General features: G+C 39.8%; 1 protein-coding gene across 1 annotated transcript in view; it reads right to left on the minus strand.

The window, feature by feature from the left end:
* Positions 1–803: 803 nt before the first annotated feature.
* Positions 804–25325, minus strand: part of LOC128643714 (transcobalamin-2-like) — a 35721-nt gene continuing 11199 nt past the window's right edge. Inside the window, exons 2-4 of the mRNA XM_053696545.1 lie at positions 4952–5021; positions 4535–4721; positions 804–987 (exon numbers count right to left, since the gene is read on the minus strand). Of these exons, the coding sequence (XP_053552520.1) occupies positions 807–987; positions 4535–4721; positions 4952–5018 (435 nt within the window). The 5' untranslated portion in view covers positions 5019–5021 and the 3' untranslated portion in view covers positions 804–806. The remainder of the gene's footprint in view (positions 988–4534; positions 4722–4951; positions 5022–25325) is intronic.

Below are 25325 nucleotides of genomic sequence, written 5' to 3' on the forward strand. Positions count from 1 at the left end.
AGATACCAAGAGAATGAAGAAAAATTAATAACAGGAGTTACTTTTAAAGTTGTTTAAAATGTCATGCTCTAAAAAAATCTTGGATTCAATATCCCTTTAACTAGCAATAGGATGGTATGTAATCGGGGGGGGCAAAATGTATCCTCGCCTGTGTGGACAAAAATCCTAGCACCGGACCTGCTCTCACCGAGAGGCTGACAGGACTACTTAAACTCCAGTCCCATCTCGAAGAGTACTACCCTCCATAAGAGACTACTCCGAAATCTTCTGACACTTCTCTGCCAACCTCCTGTGACGAAAAGGCAAAGAATGACTGGGGGATGAGGGAAGTGGGGGGGTTGGGCCTTTGGCTGGGGTGTCTTTGCCTCCTCCTGGTGGCCAGGTTCTGGATTCCCAAAAGTAATGAATGCATCTGTGGCTTCTCCCCGTTTAAGAAGAAAATATAAAAGTAAAATCATTTTAAAATGATAAATAAATACATATTGCAATGATTTCTCTTAAGTATAACCCACTGTTTAATGTTTTTTATTACAACAATGAAATATACTGTTTTATATCCCTTAAAACTGACATTTAAACTAATATTTTTTTTAATATTTATGTTAAATTATACAATGAATTTGTGCTTTCTATAACTTAAGTAAGATTTATCAATAACGGAAAATCTTTAGATATTCTACTTCATAATGACACCCAGCTGGCAACATTTTGTGTTTTCTATAAAAAAATCATAGTCTGAATTATTGAGAATGGCCACCCATAATTGATTGACCTACAAACCTAGACTGACTGGAAGCAGATATAATTCACTGTAAAGTCAAAGAACATATACCTAGATGTGTCTTCTCATCGTGAAGTTTGCGTTTAAGTTGCGTGATGAGCTTCTTTCTTTCTGGAGTATTCATGTCCTCACATGAAGACTTCATTGCCAATAAATGAAGTGCTAGAATTCCTGTACTTAACTTTTCTTGGTCTTGTCCTTTTGTGCTAAAATAAATATACAATCATGATCACAAAGTGAGCAAGGATAGTCAAATGAAAAAAAAAGAGATTAAAGTGTCAGTAAACTTTAAAAATAATGTTATATAATTCTGCACATAGTGCAGAATTATATAACATTATAATAGCCAAACATTATAAAACATAATGTACCCTATTCATTTTTTTAAAAAAACGCTGTTTTACAGACCCGCTCTCTGTACTCTGCTGAGCGGGTCTGTTATATTTACTCAGCGCATCGGGCCAGCTGTATAGTCACAGCCCGGCCCGACCGCGCCATAAGACTAAGTGCAGCTCTCTCCTGCTGTCAGACAGAGCAGGAGCAAGCTGCAGTTAGCCTTATGGCGCGGTCGGGCCGGGCTGTGACTATACAGCTGGCCTGATGCGCTGAGTAAATATAACAGACCCGCTCAGCAGAGTACAGAGAGCGGGTCTGTAAAAAAGCGGGGTTTTTTTTAAAAATGAATAGGGTACATTATGTTTTATAATGTTTGGCTATTATAATGTTATATAATTCTGCACTATGTGCAGAATTATATAACATTATTTTTTAAGGTTTACTGTCCCTTTAAATATTTTTTGTAGGAAAGTAAAATTTACACAATTAGAGTACAATGCAATAAGCCATTCTATTTATATATCTTTTTTAAGACAACAAAATATGCCAGGAACAGCTTAAATGAAACAAAATATAAGAATAAAACTTTCTCTGGATAGTCCTTTTAAAATGTATACAAATTGAAAAAGACACATGATATACTGTTCTGACAACATTGTCCATCTACACCTAAAGCATGTCAATATCTGAGGCTGATGCATGGCTCTACAGACTTATTATATAGAGGTTGAGAAGCATTTAACTATTTTAATGCATTTAATCATAATTTGGCTTTTTTATGCACCGTGACTATGCTGAATACCTCTTGACACAGATAATATTTCCAAAATCATTTCACTATAAAAATGTCCCCATGACTACATAACATTGCTGTCTTCTGCCACCAACAGGTATTATAATAGTTTCCCCTTCAACAAACCTCCTATAATTTGTATGGCAGACAGCACATTTAAAAAAAACAACAAAAAAACCCTCATAAAATATTCCAAAATTAGTTTTGGTTGATAAATTACTGATCTAAAGTAAACTTGGGTATTGCAGACAATGCTGCATTTGCATTTTTTTTTAAACCGCATTACTTGTTTTTTTTTTTACAATTTACTATAAACAAATACTACTTTTTATTATAATGATATTTTCTACTTAATTAATATATGTATATTGTATATTTATTGCTAACCTAGGCATAGATCTAGTTTGACTGTTGCAGATATGTGCTTGCATATATTTTTATATGTAAATACATATTGATATTTCCATAAGAACGTAAGTGCAACTATTCCTATACATGGGACAATAAATTAAAAAAAAAAAAATTCTACATTGAAACACTTGCATTATTTGCAAGTTTTACAGTTTCAATGGGAACCAGGCTTTAAAAGCAAATTTTTCCTCTTTACACTGAGTTGAGCAGGGTGTAATTTTCTGGCTGCCAATATTGGGACAGATTACGAGTAGCACGCTATAGTTAGCGCGATGAGCGTAAATGTGATGGTGAGATTGCAGTGTTCTTTACGCTCAAATCCATATGACAAGTGGCGCACTGTTTAAATTACCGCAAATTTGTTTGCGCAAGCTTGCGTTAATTTACGCTCCCAATATTTTCTATGGGCTGCTTTGAGCAGCAATGTCCGTGTGTATTACAAAAAAGTAAATACGATTGCTCAAATGCAAATCGCATTTAATGCTCAGACTTTGAGCGTTTTTTTTTATTTATTTACTGTAATGGTAGCTATTTTTTTTATTGTAATTTTTTAGGGGTAACTTAGGGGGTGTTAGGTCAAGGTGGTTAGCTGGATAGTGGCTATTTTGCAAATGTTGTTGTGGTGGTTTAGAGGTTAATAGAGTAGTGGGGTAGTTTAGGATGTGGGGGGTGGTGGCAGTTTAGGGGTTAATAGTGTAGAGGGGACTTCGCGGTGGTTTAGGGTCTATTAGAGTAGAGTGCTTATGGTGAGTCAGGTTAGCTCGCGATTATGGGTGTTAGTTTTTCCACTTTTCTCTCTCCATTGAAATCTATAGGGAAGTAAATTAACATAGTCGCTATATTCTAAGTTCTGCTCTTTGCGCGTGTTGTGTTAGCGCACAAGCGAAAAATATTTACTTTCAACTTGTAATACGCGCGCCACCCAACATGCTCCAAGAGCAGTTAGCGTGCAAGCAGGAGCGGTAATTACTACTCGTAACCTAGCGAATTATATAACATTAATTAGTATAACGCACCATCGGAAACATATTTATCAATTTGCGACCTCCCTCAAAACTAATTATGGCTAAATGGAAACAAGACAGTCTACAAGATATTAGACCAAGGCACAACAAATCTCAGGTACCTATCAAATAGATCATTTTCATGAGAAAGCTAGCCTCAGTTATCTCTTCCTTTTGCCTTCAACTCCCTGCACACACCCTGACTAAAGCTGCATACCAGAATCTTCCATCTGTTCTCAATAGTCAAGGGGTTAAATCACCGTTTTAAGTGTGAATTGCAATTTAACCTTGTGATGGCCTATTTCTTCTAGAAATCAAAGGGGAGTTATTTCTCCGTTTCACTGCTGCAGTTTAACCCTGGGGAAATCATATTTATGATTTTATGTGTGCATTTATTTATGTATGGTCCTGCATTAGATCACTGTTTTGTTATGGAACATAGTTTAAAATAATTAAATGAATGAGACAGGAATCATGTGTCATACTATTTTTTTTCTTTATTATTATTTTTATTGAGGTTGTTATAGTACTATTTTCTTTTTTTTCTTTTTTTTTTTTTAATAAAGATGAATTTATTTGTTAAATTGTCTACAACAGGCTAGAGAAAATTCACTTGAATCTGACACTTTTCCTGGTAAAGCAGCACCCATATAAAAGGGACAGTCAACAACAGATTTTTTGTTGTTTTAAAAAATAGATAATCCCTTTATTATCCATTCCCCAGTTTTGCACAGCCACCACGGTTATATTAATATACTTTTTAGCTCTGTGATTACCTTGTATCTAAGCATCTTCTGACAGCCCCCTGATCACATGACATTTTATTTATTATCTATTGACTTTCATTTTATCCAATTAGTGCAGTGTCTGCCACAATCCATAGGCGTGCTCACAATGTTATCTATATGGTTTACCTGAACTAGCTCTCCCCTGTTGTGAAAAGCAAACACAAAAGCATGTGGTTAGAGGCGGCCTTCAAGGGCTTAGAAATTATCATATGAGCCTTCCTAGGTTTAGCTTTCAACTAAGAATACCAAGAGAACAAAGCAAAATTGGTTATAAAAGTAAATTGGAAAGTTGTTTAAAATTGCATGCCTTATTTGGAACATGAACGTATTTTTTGGACTTGACAGTCCCTTTAACTTATACATCTTGTGTTTGCTTGGTAGTTCACATGGGTCAGTATTGCAATATAAGTAGCCCTGTTACCTTGTAATGGTCTTAAGAGACACCTTCAGCCTTTCAAGATACTCTTCCTCTCTCACCAGGCTATGATCATCAGAGAGACGAAGTCCAACATAGACACTAGGGTTGGGCTCAGCAGAAACATCAAGTGTAGACCTCAACAGTTTTAGATTCAAAGACTGAGTCAAGCGTGTATTTTCCTCTGGAATTTCTTTATATAGAAAAATATGCATAAACAAAAACAATTCTCTTATGACAAGACAATGTATTAATTTACCTAGAAGTGATATTTAATAATCAGCAATAATCAGAGGACGTTGTCCAACATTAGGTGGTGAGCAATGAAATATTAGTTCTTCCATATAACCAAAGGAAAGGTTTTTAGTAGCAACTGCATTAAAACTAGATTATGAAAAATACAGGTTGTAAGTTTTGTCTTACGGCATACATCCACCGGCACACTGAAATACTGCAATACCACCAACAAAACTGGCCAAATGCGAGCCATGACCTGAAATAGAAGAAATAATATTGCAATGGGTTGTTTTCATAATGCACATACAAGATTATATGATTAATAGCAAATTTATTTTAGCGATTTGGCAAACAATGTGAAATTATTTTGTACCCTTCTCCTGATACCTTTTAACAATGAGATCCCTCTGATGCTTTGGAAGCTCTCTGTGGACCATGGCTTTTGCTGTGGGATGCGACTAAGAAAATTTCAGGAAAGACCAAATAGAGCAGCTGAACTTTATTTGGGGTTAATCAGAGGCACTTTAAATGATGGCAGATGCTGACTCCTATAACCATGATTTTGAATGTGATTGCTTAATTCTGAACACAGCTACATCCCCAGTATAAGAAATCTTTTCCCTCCACCTAAAATATTTAAGTTTGTTTTTCAATTGAGTTGTACAGTTTATAGGTCACATTAAAAGGTGGAAAAAGTTCTGAAATGATTTATCTTTGTCTCATTTTTTTTACATCACAGAAACCTGACATTTTAACAGGGGAGTGTTTTTTTTTTTTTTTTCATTTATGTTTTCTTTTTACTTTCAATACAATACAAATTGTAAACAAACAGTAAAATTAGAGTCGCAGCTCAACATTAAGTTCAAGAAACGATACATATGTTATGGCAAGCAAGGTCATTCAACATATGACTCAGGATATTGTCTTAGTTATGTGTATAAACCATAGTCCAATGTTCATTAGTTTCTTCATCATGTGCTAGAGTTTTAGAGTTCCTAGTATAAGGAATTGTTAGGCGTTGGAGAAAATGGAGGAACTCCTGTTGTCTCAAAAGATAGGACTAATGATTCCCCTTGTCTTGGTGGGTTACAAGGGAGGAGCCCTCGTATCAGGTTTTATCACACATATGCACCAATGATAAACATTTAACTCAGTATAGCATGCAACTTAAGTAGAGGAATTAGGAAAGGGGGACAAGAGAGAAAAGAAAACAGAGGAAAAGTTTAGGTATAGGGACAGTAGAGTTGGTAGGGTGCTAATGTTTTGCTAGGTGTGATTTATGCGGGATTATAGGTGAAGGACTCCCAAAGGAAGAGGATATCTTGATATAAGGCTAGTTGGCCTAATTTAAGATAGTGTAGTCTCTCCAGGAGGACGTTTTTATTAACTAGCGTTACCCATTCTAGGATGGAAGGTGCCAGGGCTGATTTCCATTTTCTAGGGATTAACTGGTTTGCCGCATTTAGCATTATTTGAAAGAGGTGTTTTCGTATTTTGCAGTTGATGGCAGGGGGTTGGCATAGTAAGACTAGATCTGGAGTGGGGGTTATATTTGTACTTAGGATTTTATTGATGTTTTCAAAAATTTGTGACCAGAAAGATTTTATATGCTCGCATTCCCACCAAATGTGTGTGATGTGACCATCTTGAATGCATCCTCTCCAACAGGATGGGGATGAGTTTTTATAGATAAATCTCAGCCTTGCTGGTGTCAAGTACCATCGCATCATTATTTTGATGTTGGTCTCTTTGGCTTGTGCTGAATGTGCTAGACTGTCAAATCTACGCGCCCAGATTTTTGGGGAGGTGCTCATCCCCAATTCGAGGTCCCATCTTTTGGTGTAAGTCGGGAGATGTGGGAAAGACTCATTTAAGATTAATTTATGTAGTTTGGAGATGGTACCGCGCGTTTTGTCTGTTGTGTGGCATATTCGTTCAAAGGGGGTCAATGGGCGTATCAAGTCTTTCAAACATTTGTGTGTGGCTATATAATGTCTAATTTGGTGGATTCTAAACCATGAGGACAGGATTGGGTGGTTCAGGGATTCAAGTTGGGTTGTGGTTTTGAGACTCTGATTACCATCTGTTAAGAGAGATATGGGAAGAGATTTAAACGGGTTTGTGAGATGGGGAAAGGCTAGATTAAGCCCCGGCGGGAATTCTGGGTTGTTTAAAATTGTGGTTAGGGGAGAATATTTGTAAGATATTTTGTTTGGGGATTTGTTGATTCGTCCCCAGTCAGACCATGTTTCGTTTGTTATAGAGGAGGTTGAGATTACATACTTGTTAAAGTATCCTGGATTCCAATTTATCTCATCTAATCTCTGTGACAGTGATAAGATGTTTTCCAGTTGTACCCAATTTTTGGAGTTAGGTCCTCCTAATTTACACCAGTCGGAAATTCTCTGCAACGAGACAGCTAATTTGTAGGAACGAAGGTGTGGGACACCCAGTCCCCCCTCAGAGGGAAGTTTGTGTAGCGTATTTTTGTTAATTCTAGGTGGCCTGCGTTTCCAAATGTAATCATTTATAATTTTTTATAGTATGTCTAGGTCCTTTTGAATGCCTGGAATGGGAATTGTTTGGAGAATGTATAAAACTTTTGGAAGTAGTGTCATTTTTGTGGCATGAATCCTACCTAGCCATGAAATATTTTTAGGCATCCAAGCTGATATGAGACTCTTGAATTCTGAAATTAAACTACCATAATTTTGTGGGCGGAGGTCTGTTATATTAGGGGTTATATTGATACCTAGATATTTCAAATATTTTGTTTGTGGTTTTAAGGGGCAGGTCATTTTCAATTCTTCTAGGAGCTGGTTGGTAAGGTTTATAGGCAGGTATTCTGATTTGGTCACATTAACCAGGAAGTTAGACACAGTCCTGTATCTGTCTAATTCCGAGAGAGGTTCTGAGGGAGGAGAGAGGGTTTGTGAGGGTAAGGAGAATATCATCTGCGAAAATCGCAAGTTTGTGAGTTTGCTCACCCACTTTTATCCCTTGAATCAAGCGGTTATGTCTTATTTAGTTGGCTAGTGGCTCTAGGGCTAAAATGAATAATAGGGGGGATAACGGTCATCCCTGTCGGGATCCATTCCTGATTTTGAAGGGGTCGGATAGCGTGCCGTTAATTCTGATTTGAGCTGTCGGGTTGGTGTATAGGGCAGATATTTTCTGGATAAAGGGGTCAGGAAAATTAAATCGTCTCAGGGTTACTTGTAGGAAGGTCCAGTCCAGTCTGTCGAATGCCTTTTCAGCGTCAGTCGATAGGAAAACAGTCGGGATTTTGTTTTGTGAGATAAATTCTAAAAGATTAAGAACTTTGACAGTGTTGTCTTTAGCCTCTCTGTGAGGAACAAAACCCACTTGGTCTTGGTGGATCAGTAGTGGGAGGAAGTTATTAAGTCGGGAGGCAAGAATCTTGGCGTAAATTTTTAGATCTATGTTGAGTAGGGAAATTGGTCTGAAGTTGGCTGGGGAGTCGGGGGGTTTACCTGGTTTGGCAATGACAGAGATAGTAGCTTGTAGCATGCTATCAGGGAAAGGGTGGTAATCTGAGATACAATTAAATAGGTCAGTTAGGTGTGGGACTAAGAGATTTGCAAATGTTTTATAGTAGGAACCAGTGAAACCGTCCGGGCCAGGGGCTTTGTTTTGTTTTAGTTGTTGTATCGCGTCCTTTACCTCTGAGGGGAGGATAGGCCCCTCCAACAGCTCGCTTTGTTCGGGAGTCAATTGTGCGAGCTGGGTATCAGCAAGGTAATGATGACATAATTGGCTGTGGGTTTGGGAGTCTTTGTTGGGGTATAGATTATAAAGTTTATGGTAAAAACTTTTGAACTCATTCGCTATGGAGAGGGTGTCTTCTAGATGCTTGCCTTGGGTAGATTTTAGCGAATGTACATATGTTTTTTGCTGTTGTTTTTTTAAGGCTCTAGCAAGATATTTCCCTGATTTGTTGCCTTCCCTGTAAAAGGTTTGGTTAAGGTGTAGTAATTGTCTTTGTGACTTGATGTGAAGAAGGGAGTTTAGTTTATCTCTTTTTTCTTTAAGTTCCCCTAGTATTGCATTATCTTGGGGGTTGACCTTGTGGGCGTAATCTAGGTTAGATATCTCGGCTGAGAGTTGTTCTATTTCTAGTCTGCTTTTCTTTTTGTTTTGTGCTTTTACCTTGATAAATTCTCCCCTGATTGTGCATTTATGGGCTTCCCATAGGGTTGCCATCTTCACATCTGGTGTATTGTTGAGTTCAAAGTAATCTTTAATATAAGTTGCAAAAAGCTTGGACTGGCTTGGGTCTAGTAATAAGTGGTCATCAAGTCTCCACTGAAAGGCCCTAAATGGGGCTGATGGCCATCTGATGTTGCATGAGACTAAGGAGTGGTCTGACCAGGAAGTATGTTTTATCTGCGAGTTTCTGGTATGAGAGAGGAGCAAATGGTCTACGAATATGTAATCTAGTCTAGAGTAGCTCAATTTAGGATGGGAGAAGAAGGTGTAATCTTGTTTTTGGGGATTAAAAAATCTCCAAGTGTTGTGTAGGCCTAGAGTTCTAAGTTTCCGCCAGATTTTAGCTAGATTTGGGGTTTTGGTCCTAGACTCTGGGTTAGAGCAATCAACTGTGGGGTCTAGGGGGAAATTAAAGTCTCCCGCGACTATAAGGGTGCCCTTTGCCTCTTTCAAAATTAGGTCTGAAACTGAGTTTATAAATTTGTCTTGTTTGGAGTTAGGGGCGTATATATTAATTAGGGTTACTGGTTTGCCATATAACAGTCCTTTCAGGCATATATATCTACCCTCTTTATCTGTGATACATTGAGTTTTGGTAAAAGGTAAGGATTTGTGGAGCAGAATACTTACTCCATTTTCTTTTTTGCTGGGATGTGTACTATGGTAATGTTGCAGGTATTGTGGGGAGAAGTATTTGGGAACATTTTTGGGTTTAAAATGTGTCTCCTGGAGCATCAAAATATGCCCATTTTTTTCTGAAGGTCAATAATGGCCATTCTCCTCTTCTGGGGGCAATTTATTCCTTTAGTATTCTGTGTAATGATAGTTAGTTCATTTAGATCGTGACTACCCATTGGAGATGTGTGGAAGGACCAACTTTATTAGTATAGATGTAGGAAGACCAAAAGGTTTGGTCGGTGCGTTTGCACCTAGGGAGTAGTAAAGAAGGGGAAAGGTGAGGAAAGCGTGAGGAGAGAGAAAGAAGAGACATAAAGAGGAAAGAAAGAAGTATGCAAAATACAATTTTTACTAATATTACATATAACATTCCTAGAAATAAAGGAGAAAATCTCCCAACTGAATGAGAACAATTAACGAATATGCTTTGTTAACAGTCAACAATTTGCAGATATTTATCATGGCCTTATTTTAACGGAGAACTAAAAAAAAACATTTTGCAATGTTAAACAAGAGAACAAATGAGAAGGAACAGGCTTAGCCTGGAATGACACATCATCAGTGTGGGTAACTATCCAACCAAGTGCAATGGGTAACGTATTTGCTTAAAAAGAGTCTCAAATATTTACCACATCACGCTAGAGTCAGCCTTTATCACCTCTGGGAGAGAGTGTAGACGGACTGGGATCCATTCCCTCCTCTGCGGGAGTGGAGGGGGTCCTGAGGGGATGTGGTCTTTATTTTGAGTCGAAGGGATCTCATCAAGTTGTGGTGGTTGTATGTCCAGTTCCTTACATATAGATTAGATGTCTTCTACTGCAGAGCATGTTAAACATCTGCCTTTCCATAGTATTATTAGATGGAAGGGGAAACCCCATCGGTATGAGATGTTTCTTTTCCTCAGCATCATGGTTAATGGTTTAAGCTCTCTGCGCTTGGACAAAGTTCTTTGGGAGAGGTCAGCAAATAGTTGTAGCTCCACATTATCATGCCTAAGGGGTTGTTGTTCCCTAGCAAGCTTCATCAATTCTTCCTTAACTTGGTAGTTGGTTATTCTGACTATGACGTCTCTCGGTGGTTGATCATTTTGTGGTTTCGGACGAAGAGCTCTATCTATGTCAATTTTCGTTGGAGTTTCTTCTTTCTTTAAAGCACTGAAGAAGTTTTTGAGATACTGCTCCAGGTCAGGGGTGGTGACAGCCTCGGGGACACCTCTTAGCCTGATGTTGTGGTGTCTGCTGCGGTTTTCCACATCTAGTTTGTCTTCTAGCTCGATAATATTTGCCCCCTGACCCTGGACAGTTTTATGCAACTCTGAAATGGCTTCAGCGTGGGAGTCCTGAGTGGTCTCGAGCGTCTCAACCCTATGCCATATTTCAGATATATCTTTCTTGAGGTCAGAGATCTCATCTCTAATGCATTGCTTGACTTGAGAGATTAGTAATGAAAAGTCCTTTTTAGAGGGGATTGAATTAAAAAGCGCTGTAGGTATGGTGATGTTTTCAGTGGGTTGATCACTCTCTGATTCTGATGAACTTTGGCATGAGGTATGCTCAGGGGGGTCTGCTTCTTCTGATATGTTAGTTTTGGCTTCTAAGGCCTTAAAGAAGGTATTCACAGTGTGTGAGGTGGTTTTCAGTTGCTTACTGTTTTTAATTGGTTTGCTGCCCTTCTTTGGCGACATTTTAGCATGAGCTGAAAGTGATATGTGTCACTTGAATAAGAGCTGAAATGTGATGTTAGGTTTTGTGGTGTAAAAAATAAACCACCCTCCAGTTGTTAGTGAATGGACTTTAGCTGTAAATTCTTTGATAGTGTAACACCCCAAAGGCTGATCATAGGCAGTATCTTATTGAAGGAGAGCTTCTGTAAATAAATAGGCTTTTGTAAAAATTTAGAGTATATCTCCTGTAACTGTCTCCTCTGATTTTATTCTCATACAAGCTTGCAGGAGTTAGTGTTTTAGCCAACCCAATTTACAATGTGGACATCTGCTTACTAATTGATAAGAGCAAACTATTAGTGCGTTTATAACCCCATTTCTGGGTTCCTTCAACAATGTTCATGTGTTGGTTCAGATCCGTTATTTAGGGCAAAGAGTAATTCTGCGCGTCACTGCTATACTCCGTTAATAACCCATGCTGCTTTTTTTTTACTTTAATTCAGATTGCGGCCTATCGCGGGACTCACCTCCGCCTCTCAGGTCTGTGTGCGGTCTTTTTATGTTGGTTCTTTGCCCCAATTATGTCCGGACACTGCTCTCTTGTTGGTGTAGGTCTTTTGGGAGTTCCGGTGGGACTTTACATGTCCCGTGAGAGCAGGCTGAGTTGTGGAGCAAGTGTGAGGAGGCTGCTGCTGCTTTCTGCTAAATGATGGTCCGGCAGCTGAGAGTGTTTAATGAGCGGTCCCAAAGTAATCACCATTAGGTCAGTTGTTCTGGTCACTAATTGTAACTGCTTATATAGCTGTGGCAAGAGCCAATTTCATCCTCAAACAAATAGGGCTTAGGAGCACTAGAAAAAACAGAATTTATGTTTACCTGATAAATTACTTTCTCCAACGGTGTGTCCGGTCCACGGCGTCATCCTTACTTGTGGGGATATTCTCTTCCCCAACAGGAAATGGCAAAGAGCCCAGCAAAGCTGGTCACATGATCCCTCCTAGGCTCCGCCTACCCCAGTCATTCGACCGACGTTAAGGAGGAATATTTGCATAGGAGAAACCATATGGTACCGTGGTGACTGTAGTTAAAGAAAATAAATTATCAGACCTGATTAAAAAAACCAGGGCGGGCCGTGGACCGGACACACCGTTGGAGAAAGTAATTTATCAGGTAAACATAAATTCTGTTTTCTCCAACATAGGTGTGTCCGGTCCACGGCGTCATCCTTACTTGTGGGAACCAATACCAAAGCTTTAGGACACGGATGAAGGGAGGGAGCAAATCAGGTCACCTAAATGGAAGGCACCACGGCTTGCAAAACCTTTCTCCCAAAAATAGCCTCAGAAGAAGCAAAAGTATCAAACTTGTAAAATTTGGTAAAAGTGTGCAGTGAAGACCAAGTCGCTGCCCTACATATCTGATCAACAGAAGCCTCGTTCTTGAAGGCCCATGTGGAAGCCACAGCCCTAGTGGAATGAGCCGTGATTCTTTCGGGAGGCTGCCGTCCGGCAGTCTCGTAAGCCAATCTGATGATGCTTTTAATCCAAAAAGAGAGAGAGGTAGAAGTTGCTTTTTGACCTCTCCTTTTACCGGAATAAACAACAAACAAGGAAGATGTTTGTCTAAAACCCTTTGTAGCATCTAAATAGAATTTCAGAGCGCGAACAACATCCAAATTGTGCAACAAACGTTCCTTCTTTGAAACTGGTTTCGGACACAGAGAAGGTACGATAATCTCCTGGTTAATGTTTTTGTTAGAAACAACTTTTGGAAGAAAACCAGGTTTAGTACGTAAAACCACCTTATCTGCATGGAACACCAGATAAGGAGGAGAATACTGCAGAGCAGATAATTCTGAAACTCTTCTAGCAGAAGAAATTGCAACTAAAAACAAAACTTTCCAAGATAATAACTTAATATCAACGGAATGTAAGGGTTCAAACGGAACCCCCTGAAGAACTGAAAGAACTAAGTTGAGACTCCAAGGAGGAGTCAAAGGTTTGTAAACAGGCTTAATTCTAACCAGAGCCTGAACAAAGGCTTGAACATCTGGCACAGCTGCCAGCTTTTTGTGAAGTAACACAGACAAGGCAGAAATCTGTCCCTTCAGGGAACTAGCAGATAATCCTTTTTCCAGTCCTTCTTGAAGGAAGGATAGAATCTTAGGAATCTTAACCTTGTCCCAAGGGAATCCTTTAGATTCACACCAACAGATATATTTTTTCCAAATTTTGTGGTAAATCTTTCTAGTTACAGGCTTTCTGGCCTGAACAAGAGTATCGATAACAGAATCTGAGAACCCTCGCTTCGATAAGATCAAGCGTTCAATCTCCAAGCAGTCAGCTGGAGTGAAACCAGATTCGGATGTTCGAACGGACCCTGAACAAGAAGGTCTCGTCTCAAAGGTAGCTTCCAAGGTGGAGCCGATGACATATTCACCAGATCTGCATACCAAGTCCTGCGTGGCCACGCAGGAGCTATCAAGATCACCGACGCCCTCTCCTGAGTGATCCTGGCTACCAGCCTGGGGATGAGAGGAAACGGCGGGAACACATAAGCTAGTTTGAAGGTCCAAGGTGCTACTAGTGCATCCACTAGAGCCGCCTTGGGATCCCTGGATCTGGACCCGTAGCAAGGAACTTTGAAGTTCTGACGAGAGGCCATCAGATCCATGTCTGGAATGCCCCACAGCTGAGTGACTTGGGCAAAGATTTCCGGATGGAGTTCCCACTCCCCCGGATGCAATGTCTGACGACTCAGAAAATCCGCTTCCCAATTTTCCACTCCTGGGATGTGGATAGCAGACAGGTGGCAGGAGTGAGACTCCGCCCATAGAATGATTTTGGTCACTTCTTCCATCGCTAGGGAACTCCTTGTTCCCCCCTGATGGTTGATGTACGCAACAGTTGTCATGTTGTCTGATTGAAACCGTATGAACTTGGCCCTCGCTAGCTGAGGCCAAACCTTGAGAGCATTGAATATCGCTCTCAGTTCCAGAATATTTATCGGTAGAAGAGATTCTTCCCGAGACCAAAGACCCTGAGCTTTCAGGGATCCCCAGACCGCGCCCCAGCCCATCAGACTGGCGTCGGTCGTGACGATGACCCACTCCGGTCTGCGGAATGTCATCCCTTGTGACAGGTTGTCCAGGGACAGCCACCAACGGAGTGAGTCTCTGGTCCTCTGATTTACTTGTATCTTCGGAGACAAGTCTGTATAGTCCCCATTCCACTGACTGAGCATGCACAGTTGTAATGGTCTTAGATGAATGCGCGCAAAAGGAACTATGTCCATTGCCGCTACCATCAAACCGATCACTTCCATGCACTGCGCTATGGAAGGAAGAGGAACGGAATGAAGTATTTGACAAGAGTTTAGAAGTTTTGTTTTTCTGGCCTCTGTCAGAAAAATCCTAATTTCTAAGGAGTCTATTATTGTTCCCAAGAAGGGAACCCTTGTTGACGGAGATAGAGAACTCTTTTCCACGTTCACTTTCCATCCGTGAGATCTGAGAAAGGCCAGGACAATGTCCGTGTGAGCCTTTGCTTGAGGAAGGGACGACGCTTGAATCAGAATGTCGTCCAAGTAAGGTACTACAGCAATGCCCCTTGGTCTTAGCACAGCTAGAAGGGACCCTAGTACCTTTGTGAAAATCCTTGGAGCAGTGGCAAATCCGAAAGGAAGCGCCACGAACTGGTAATGCTTGTCCAGGAATGCGAACCTTAGGAACCGATGATGTTCCTTGTGGATAGGAATATGTAGATACGCATCCTTTAAATCCACTGTGGTCATGAATTGACCTTCCTGGATGGAAGGAAGAATAGTTCGAATGGTTTCCATCTTGAACGATGGAACCTTGAGAAACTTGTTTAAGATCTTGAGATCCAAGATTGGTCTGAACGTTCCCTCTTTTTTGGGAACTATGAACAGATTGGAGTAGAACCCCATCCCTTGTTCTCTTAATGGAACAGGATGAATCACTCCCATTTTTAACAGGTCTTCTACACAATGTAAGAATGCCTGTCTTTTTATGTGGTCTGAAGACAACTGAGACCTGTGGAACCTCCCCCTTGGGGGAAGCCCCTTGAATTCCAGAAGATAACCTTGGGAGACTATTTCTAGCGCCCAAGGATCCAGAACATCTCTTGCCCAAGCCTGAGCGAAGAGAGAGAGTCTGCCCCCCACCAGATCCGGTCCCGGATCGGGGGCCAACATTTCATGCTGTCTTGGTAGCAGTGGCAGGTTTCTTGGCCTGCTTTCCCTTGTTCCAGCCTTGCATTGGTCTCCAAGCTGGCTTGGCTTGAGAAGTATTACCCTCTTGCTTAGAGGACGTAGCACTTTGGGCTGGTCCATTTCTACGAAAGGGACGAAAATTAGGTTTATTTTTTGCCTTGAAAGGCCGATCCTGAGGAAGGGCGTGGCCCTTACCCCCAGTGATATCAGAGATAATCTCTTTCAAGTCAGGGCCAAACAGCGTTTTCCCCTTGAAAGGAATGTTAAGTAGCTTGTTCTTGGAAGACGCATCAGCTGACCAAGATTTCAACCAAAGCGCTCTGCGCGCCACAATAGCAAACCCCGAATTCTTAGCCGCTAACCTAGCCAATTGCAAAGTGGCGTCTAGGGTGAAAGAATTAGCCAATTTGAGAGCATTGATTCTGTCCATAATCTCCTCATAAGGAGGAGAATCACTATCGACCGCCTTTATCAGCTCATCGAACCAGAAACATGCGGCTGTAGCTACAGGGACAACGCATGAAATTGGTTGTAGAAGGTAACCCTGCTGAACAAACATCTTTTTAAGTAAACCTTCTAATTTTTTATCCATAGGATCTTTGAAAGCACAACTATCCTCTATGGGTATAGTGGTGCGTTTGTTTAAAGTGGAAACCGCTCCCTCGACCTTGGGGACTGTCTGCCATAAGTCCTTTCTGGGGTCGACCATAGGAAACAATTTTTTAAATATGGGGGGAGGGACGAAAGGAATACCGGGCCTTTCCCATTCTTTATTAACAATGTCCGCCACCCGCTTGGGTATAGGAAAAGCTTCTGGGAGCCCCGGGACCTCTAGGAACTTGTCCATTTTACATAGTTTCTCTGGGATGACCAACTTGTCACAATCATCCAGAGTGGATAATACCTCCTTAAGCAGAATGCGGAGATGTTCCAACTTAAATTTAAACGTAATCACATCAGGTTCAGCTTGTTGAGAAATGCTCCCTGAATCAGTAATTTCTCCCTCAGACAAAACCTCCCTGGCCCCATCAGACTGGGTTAGGGGCCCTTCAGAACCATTATTATCAGCGTCGTCATGCTCTTCAGTATCTAAAACAGAGCAGTCGCGCTTACGCTGATAAGTGTTCATTTTGGCTAAAATGTTTTTGACAGAATTATCCATTACAGCCGTTAATTGTTGCATAGTAAGGAGTATTGGCGCGCTAGATGTACTAGGGGCCTCCTGAGTGGGCAAGACTCGTGTAGACGAAGGAGGGAATGATGCAGTACCATGCTTACTCCCCTCACTTGAGGAATCATCTTGGGCATCATTGTCATTGTCACATAAATCACATTTATTTAAATGAATAGGAATTCTGGCTTCCCCACATTCAGAACACAGTCTATCTGGTAGTTCAGACATGTTAAACAGGCATAAACTTGATAACAAAGTACAAAAAACGTTTTAAAATAAAACCGTTACTGTCACTTTAAATTTTAAACTGAACACACTTTATTACTGCAATTGCGAAAAAATATGAAGGAATTGTTCAAAATTCACCAAATTTTCACCACAGTGTCTTAAAGCCTTCAAAGTATTGCACACCAAATTTGGAAGCTTTAACCCTTAAAATAACGGAACCGGAGCCGTTTTTAACTTTAACCCCTTTACAGTCCCTGGTATCTGCTTTGCTGAGACCCAACCAAGCCCAAAGGGGAATACGATACCAAATGACGCCTTCAGAAAGTCTTTTCTAAGTATCAGAGCTCCTCTCACATGCGACTGCATGTCATGCCTCTCAAAAACAAGTGCGCAACACCGGCGCGAAAATGAGGCTCTGCCTATGATTTGGGAAAGCCCCTAAGAATAAGGTGTCTAAAACAGTGCCTGCCGATATTATTATATCAAAATACCCAGAATAAATGATTCCTCAAGGCTAAATATGTGTTAATAATGAATCGATTTAGCCCAGAAAAAGTCTACAGTCTTAATAAGCCCTTGTGAAGCCCTTATTTACGATCTTAATAAACATGGCTTACCGGATCCCATAGGGAAAATGACAGCTTCCAGCATTACATCGTCTTGTTAGAATGTGTCATACCTCAAGCAGCAAGAGACTGCTCACTGTTCCCCCAACTGAAGTTAATTGCTCTCAACAGTCCTATGTGGAACAGCCATGGATTTTAGTGACGGTTGCTAAAATCATTTTCCTCATACAAACAGAAATCTTCATCTCTTTTCTGTTTCTGAGTAAATAGTACATACCAGCACTATTTCAAAATAACAAACTCTTGATTGAATAATAAAAACTACAGTTAAACACTAAAAAACTCTAAGCCATCTCCGTGGAGATGTTGCCTGTACAACGGCAAAGAGAATGACTGGGGTAGGCGGAGCCTAGGAGGGATCATGTGACCAGCTTTGCTGGGCTCTTTGCCATTTCCTGTTGGGGAAGAGAATATCCCCACAAGTAAGGATGACGCCGTGGACCGGACACACCTATGTTGGAGAAAAGCAGCCATCTCCTAGGCTGGCTAGCTCCGCCCCCCCCCCGGGAGTGTAGACTTTTTATATCCACTGTATATATATATATATATATATATATATATATATATATATATATATATATATATATATATATATATATATACACACACACATACACACACACACACATATATATACATACACAGTTCAGAGAATATGAATGATAACACAAAAACTTTCTTTCACTCATGGTTAGTGTTTGACTGAAGCCATTTATTATCAATGAACTGTGTTTACTCTTTTTAAATCATAATAACAACAGAAACTACCCAAATGACCCTGATCAAAAGTTTACATACCCTGGTGATTTTGGCCTGATAACATGCACACAAGTTGACACAAAGGGGTTTGAATGACTATTAAAGATAAACATCCTAACCCGTGATCTGTTAGCTTGTAATTAGTGTGTGTGTATAAAAGGTCAATGAGTTTCTGGACTCCTGACAGACCCTTGCATCTTTCATCCAGTGCTGCACTGACGTTTCTGGATTCTGAGTCATGGGGAAAGAAAAAGAATTGTCAAAGGATCTGTGGGAAAAAGGTAGTTGAACTGTATAAAACAGGAAAGGGATATAAAAAGATATCCAAGGAATCGAGAATGCACATCAGCAGTGTTCAAACTCTAATCAAGAAGTGGAAAATGAGGTGTTCTGTTTGATAACATACTGCATTCATCTTGCCTTCAATTCTGACCAAATTTCCTGTGCATTTGTAGCTCACACATCCCCAAAAAATCAGCGATCCACCTCCGTGTTTCACAATAGGAATGGTGTACCTTTCATCATAGGCCTTGATGACTCCTCTCCAAACGTAGCGTTTATGGTTGTGGCCAAAAAGCTCAATTTTGGTCTCATCACTCCAAATGAGTTTGTGCCAGAAGGTTTGAGGCTTGTCTCTGTGCTGTTTGGCGTATTGTAAGCGGGATACTTTGTGGCATTTGCGTAGTAATGGCTTTCTTCTGGCGACTCGACCATGCAGCCCATCTTTCTTCAAGTGCCTCCTTATTGTGCATCTTGAAACAGCCACTCCACATGTCCTGTATTTCACCTGAAGTTATTTGTGGGTTTGTCTTTGCATCCCGAACAATTTTCCTGGCAGTTGTGGCTGAAATTTTAGTTGGTCTACCTGACCGTGGTTTGGTTTCAACAGAACCCCTCATTTTCCACTTCTTTATTAGAGTTTGAACACTGCTGATTTGCATTCTCAATTCCTTGGATATCTTTTTATATCCCTTTCCTGTTTTATATAGTTCAACTACCTTTTCTCGCAGATCCTTTGACAATTCTTTTGCTTTCCCCATGACTCAGAATCCAGAATCGTCAGTGCAGCACTGGATAAAAGATGCAAGGGTCTATCAGGAGTCCAGAAACTCATTGACCTCTTATACACACACACTAATTACAAGAAAACAGATCACAGGTGAGGATGGTTACCTTTAATAGCAATTCAAACCCCTTTGTGTCAACTTGTGTGCATGTTATCAGGCCAAAATCACCAGGGTATGTAAACTTTTGATCAGGGTCATTTGGGTAGTTTCTGTTGTCATTATGATTTAAAAAGAGTAAACACAGTTGATTGACAATAAATGGTTTCAGCCAAACACTAACCATGAGTGAAAGAAAAAATTTGTGTTATCATTCATATTCTCTGAAAAATGGCCAAGAAATCATAAATTCTGCCAGGGTATGTAAACTTATGAGCACAACTGTGTGTATGTATGTATGTATGTATGTATGTATGTATGTATGTATATATATATATAAGAGGGCAGCGGGACACACTATCGGGAGAGCAACATGCCCCCTATAAGCACATGGCTAATTATACCAACCAGTGAATGTCGGCTACGTAATCGCTACGTCACGGGTGTCATCGCATTCACGCCCATCTTAATGTAAATACATAATAAAACATTCAGCCTGTCACGGACAAGCTGTCAAAAAGAATAGACCACATAACAGAGAAGGCTGAAAGCCTTGCATAGTTGGTACTACGTATCTCAAGGAGTATGGTACAATCGGTGGCTTTTTGTAACTTTGTATGGAGATTCTGTTTCCAATCTAGGATTCATGTTATAATGAAGAGGCACATTATTTTCAAAACTTTGTACAGCAACATCACTGCTTCAATGTTGTTTTGTAACAGCAATGTTATAGTCCAAATAGACACAATATTTCTATGTCAAACGATTCAAAACCATACACTTAAAGGGACAGTCTACACCAGAATTTTTATTGTTTTAAAAGATAGATAATCCCTTTATTACTCATCCCCCAGTTTTGCATAACCAACACAGTTATATAGTTTTTACCTCTGTGATTATCTTGTATCTAAGCTTCTGCAAACTGCCCCTTTATTTCAGTTCTTTTGACAGACTTGCAGTTTAGCCAATCAGTGCTGGCTCCCAGGTAACTTCACGTGCATGAGCACAGTGTTATCTATATGAAACACATGAACTAACACCCTCTAGTGGTGAAAAACTGTTAAAATGCATTCTGAAAAGAGATGGCCTTCAAGGTCTAAGAAATTAGCATATGAACCTCCTAGGTTAAGCTTTCAACTAAGAATACCAAAGAACCAAGAAAAATTGGTGATAAAAATAAATTGGAAAATTGTTTAAAATTACATGCCCTATCTGAATCATGAAAGTTTATTTTGGACTAGACTGTCCCTTTAAGCATGATTCCATCCAATAGATGGAGACATCAATCTGGAATAGATAGTCACAAAAGTAAAGACGTATGGATGTGGCATATATAGTTAATACGATCCCAGATCCAGTGGTCTTCTTGGATACATCCTACTCATAAAAAAATATATCCTTGTTGGTAGCGTAAATACAACCTAGACCGTCCAGTCATAGAGGCATTAATCACCCAAGAATACACTATAATCAAGCTGTCTGTTCAGCCCTTTAGGGCTAACTGTATCCAATCGATATATCCACGGTGTTTCGGTCTGTAACAGCTTCTTATGCCTATCACCACCTCTCTTCAATGGAGGTACATGGTCTATCCACACAGTTCTCATACTGGCTACTGTGTGGCCTGCTTGCACAAAGTGTCACGCAACCGGTTGATCAGAGGTTCCTTTATTGATGCTATCACAAATAGAACAGCAATGGTTCGCCATCCTCTCTTGAGGTCTTACCCACGTATATCAGGGAACACCGACAAGAGAGTGTGTAAATAACATAATCACTCATGCAAGATAATCTATGGTGTATCTTATATTTTTTCCTGGTATGTGGGTGATGGATGTTCGGACCAGTGAGCATGCTGTTGCAGGTGGTACAATCTCCACATTTGTAGCATCCCAGTTTTCTCTTCCCATCCATCCAAGTCCCTTTTTGATAACAGGTCACAGGATCATTGTGCACTAATAAATCCCTTAAATTGGGTGCCTTCTTGTAGACCACTCTTGGTGCCTCCATTTGTGTGAATGGTAATGATTTGTCATACTTGACTATATTCCAATTACCTTTGATGGAATGTTCAATTATTTTGTGTAGCGGGTAATACGTTGTTAAAAAGTCCACTCCCTCTGTCTTCTCTCAGATTGTGTTTTGTGCAATAATGTCGTTTGCGTTTTGTCAGTAAGTTGGTTATGGACCTTAGTGATGTCTTTGGAACAGTAGCCGCTCTGTTTTAACTTAGTCATCATGTCTTTCTCTTGTGTCTTCCTTGTTTCGTCAAGGGTGTTGTTACGTGCCACCCTCATGAGCTGAGAAGAGATTACACTCTTTTTTTGATGTACTGGATAAAAACTCTGTGCAGACAATATAGAGTTTTTATCTGTAGGCTTAGTGTATAGTGTTGTAGTGAAGGTAATATTATCATTATTTTCATATTTGATGATATTCAAATCCAGAAACAATATTTTAACCTTATCAAATTCAAATTTAAACCTGATAGGGGAATTAGTGCTGTTCAACATGTCTATCCAAGTAGTAAGTGAGTATATGGACTCCCTCCACACCAGAAACACGTTGTCAATATATCTCACATAAAATTTAATCTGGGGCACTGTTAGTGTTTTCATGACATGTTTTTCGTACCATAGCATATACAGATTGGCATATGCAGGTGCCATGTTTGAACTCATAGTGGTTCCTGTTGTCTTTAGATAAAAATCATGTTCAAATTTAAAATAGTTCTTTTCTAAACAATATGTTAATAATTCCAACCAAAATTCGATGGGTGGACCCGCATATGCCAAAGAAATCAAATCCATCTTGAGTACTTCTTTGGCATAGGCGGGTCCACCCATTGAATTTTGGTTGGAATTATTAACATATTGTTTAGAAAAGAACTATTTTAAATTTGAACATGATTTTTATCTACAGACAACAGGAACCGCTATGGGTTCAAACATGGCACCCGCATATGCCAATCTGTATATGCTTAGTTATGCTATGGTATGAAAAACATGTCATAAAAACACTAACAGTGCCCCAAATTAATTTTTACGTGAGATATATTGACAACGTGTTTCTGGTGTGGAGGGGGTCCATACACTCACTACTTGGATAGACATGTTGAACAGCACTAATTCCCCTATCAGGTTTAAATTTGAATTTGATAAGGTTAAAAACTCGTTTATGAATTTGAATATCATCAAATATGAAGATAATGATAATATTACCTTCACTACAACACTATACACTAAGCCTACAGATAAAAACTCTTTATTGTCTGCACAGAGTTTTCATCCAGTACATCAAAAAAAAGAGTGTGATCTCTTCTCAGCTCATGAGGGTGGCAAGTAACAACACCCTTGACGAAACAAGGAAGACACAAGAGAAAGACATGATGATTAAGTTAAAACAGAGGGGCTACTGTTCCAAAGACATCACTAAGGTCCATAACCAACTTACTGACAAAACGCAAACGACATTATTGCACAAAACACAATCTGAGAGAAGTAAGACAGAGAGAGTGAACTTTATAACAACGTATTCGCCGCTACACAAAGTAATTGAACATTCCATCAAAGGGAATTGGAATATAGTCAAGTATGACAAATCATTACCATTCACACAAATGGAGGCACCAAGAGTGGTCTACAAGAAGGCACCCAATTTAAAGGGATCTATTAGTGCACAATGATCTTGTGACCGGTTATCAAAAAGGGACTTGGATGGATGGGAAGAGAAAACTGGGATGCTACAAATGTGGAGATTGTACCACCTGCAACAGCATGCTCAGTGGTCCGAACTTCCATCACCCACATACCAGGAAAAATATAAGATACATCATAGATTATCTTGCATGAGTAATTTTTTTATTAACACACTCTCTTGTCCGTGTTCCCTGGTATACGTGGGTAAGACCTCAATCCCATTCAGAGAGAGGATGGTGAACCATCGCTGTTCTATTCGTGATGGCATGAATAAAGGAACCTCTGATCAACCGGTTGCGTGACACTTTGTGCAAGCAGGCCACACAGTGGTCAGTATGAGAACTATACTGATAGACCATGTACCTCCATTGAAGAGAGGTAGTGATAGGCATAAGAAGCTGTTACAGACTGAAACACAGTGGATATATTGATTGGATACAGTTAGCCCTAAAGGGCTGAACACACAGCTTGATTATAGCGTATTCTTGGGTGATTGATACCTCTATGACTGGATGGTCTAGGTTGTATTTACACTACCAACAAGGATATATTTTTTATGAGTAGGATGTATCCAAGAAGCCCACTGGATCTGAGATTGTATTAACTATATATGCCACTTCCATACGTCTTTACTTTTGTGGCTATCTATTCCAGATTGATGTCTCCATCTATTGGATGGTATCATGCTTAAGTGTATGGTTTTGAATCGTTTGACATAGAAATAGTGTCAATTTGGACTATAACTTTGCTGTTACAATACAACATTGAAGCAGTGATGTTGCTGTACAAAGTTTTGAAAATAATGTGCCTCTTCATTATAACATGAATCCTAGATTGGAAACAGAATCTCCATACAAAGTTCCGAAAAGCCACCGTTTGTACCATACTCCTTGAGATACGTAGTACCAACTATGCAAGGCTTTCAGCCTTCTCTGTTATGTGGTCTATTCTTTTTGACAGCTTGTCCGTGACAGGCTGAATGTTTTATTATGTATTTACATTAAGATGGGCGTGAATGCGATGACACCCGTGACGTAGCGATTACGTAGCCGACGTTCACTGGTTGGTATAATTAGCCATGTGCTTATAGGGGGCATGTTGCTCTCCCGATAGTGTGTCCCGCTGCCCTCTTGTATTTACATTGTTTTAAACATTGGATATGCTGTTTTAATTTAGATAGTGACATTATTAGGGCTTATTTTACTATGATCTTGTATGTAATGTTTTTCGCTAGATGCGATAGTAAGGGTGATGACGGTTGTATTAGAAATCGGTCAGGGAGACTAGTATTCACAGGTGGAAAAGATTGTGGATGACTGGCCCTAGCATTGTTAGCTCAGAGCACTATGGGTATTTATAGAGGTGGGGATAGTGGTTAACATTATACTTTTTTTGCACTTTAGCTCCCAGTGAACAAGGCGCCAGTGGGTGCCGAAACGTTTGGGGATGTTTTAACTTTGTATTAATAAAAGGACGTTTTATTACAATGAAAATCCGGTGAGTGCAGTGCTTCTGTTCTGGATGAATGGATTATAACATATATATATATATATATAATATAATATAATATAATATAATATACACACATATACAGGCATACCTCGTTTTATTGCGTTTCACATATAAAAAACACATAAATACACATATATACACACCAGAAGCAAAAAGATTATAACCTATTGAAATGATGGTTAGCATTTTTTATCAATAAAGTATTTTTTAATTGAGGTATGTTAATTTTTTTTTTTAGGTATAATGCTATTGAACATTTAATAGACTACAGTATAATGTAAATATAACTTTTATATGCACTGTGAAGCAAAATAAATTAGTGTGACTCACTTTATTATCTCTGGAGTGTATCTTCCCTCAGCCGTTAATGCATGATCTCATTGGTCCGTTTCTCTGTGAGGTCACTGGATCCACAACCAATCAGATAAGATAATGCATTAACGGCCGAGGGCAGATACGCTCCAGAGAGTTCTGTTCTAATCAGAGCCTCGGGCACCGCAACTGCCTCTGGGAACCTAACCATGGGTCCCACCCCCCACGACGTGCTTTTAAAGTTCCTCTGAAAGAATGCGTGTGCGACAGACAGTCTGGTCTGT

The sequence above is a fragment of the Bombina bombina genome, unplaced genomic scaffold (genome assembly GCF_027579735.1).
Source record: "Bombina bombina isolate aBomBom1 unplaced genomic scaffold, aBomBom1.pri scaffold_1289, whole genome shotgun sequence".
NCBI lineage: Eukaryota > Metazoa > Chordata > Amphibia > Anura > Bombinatoridae > Bombina > Bombina bombina.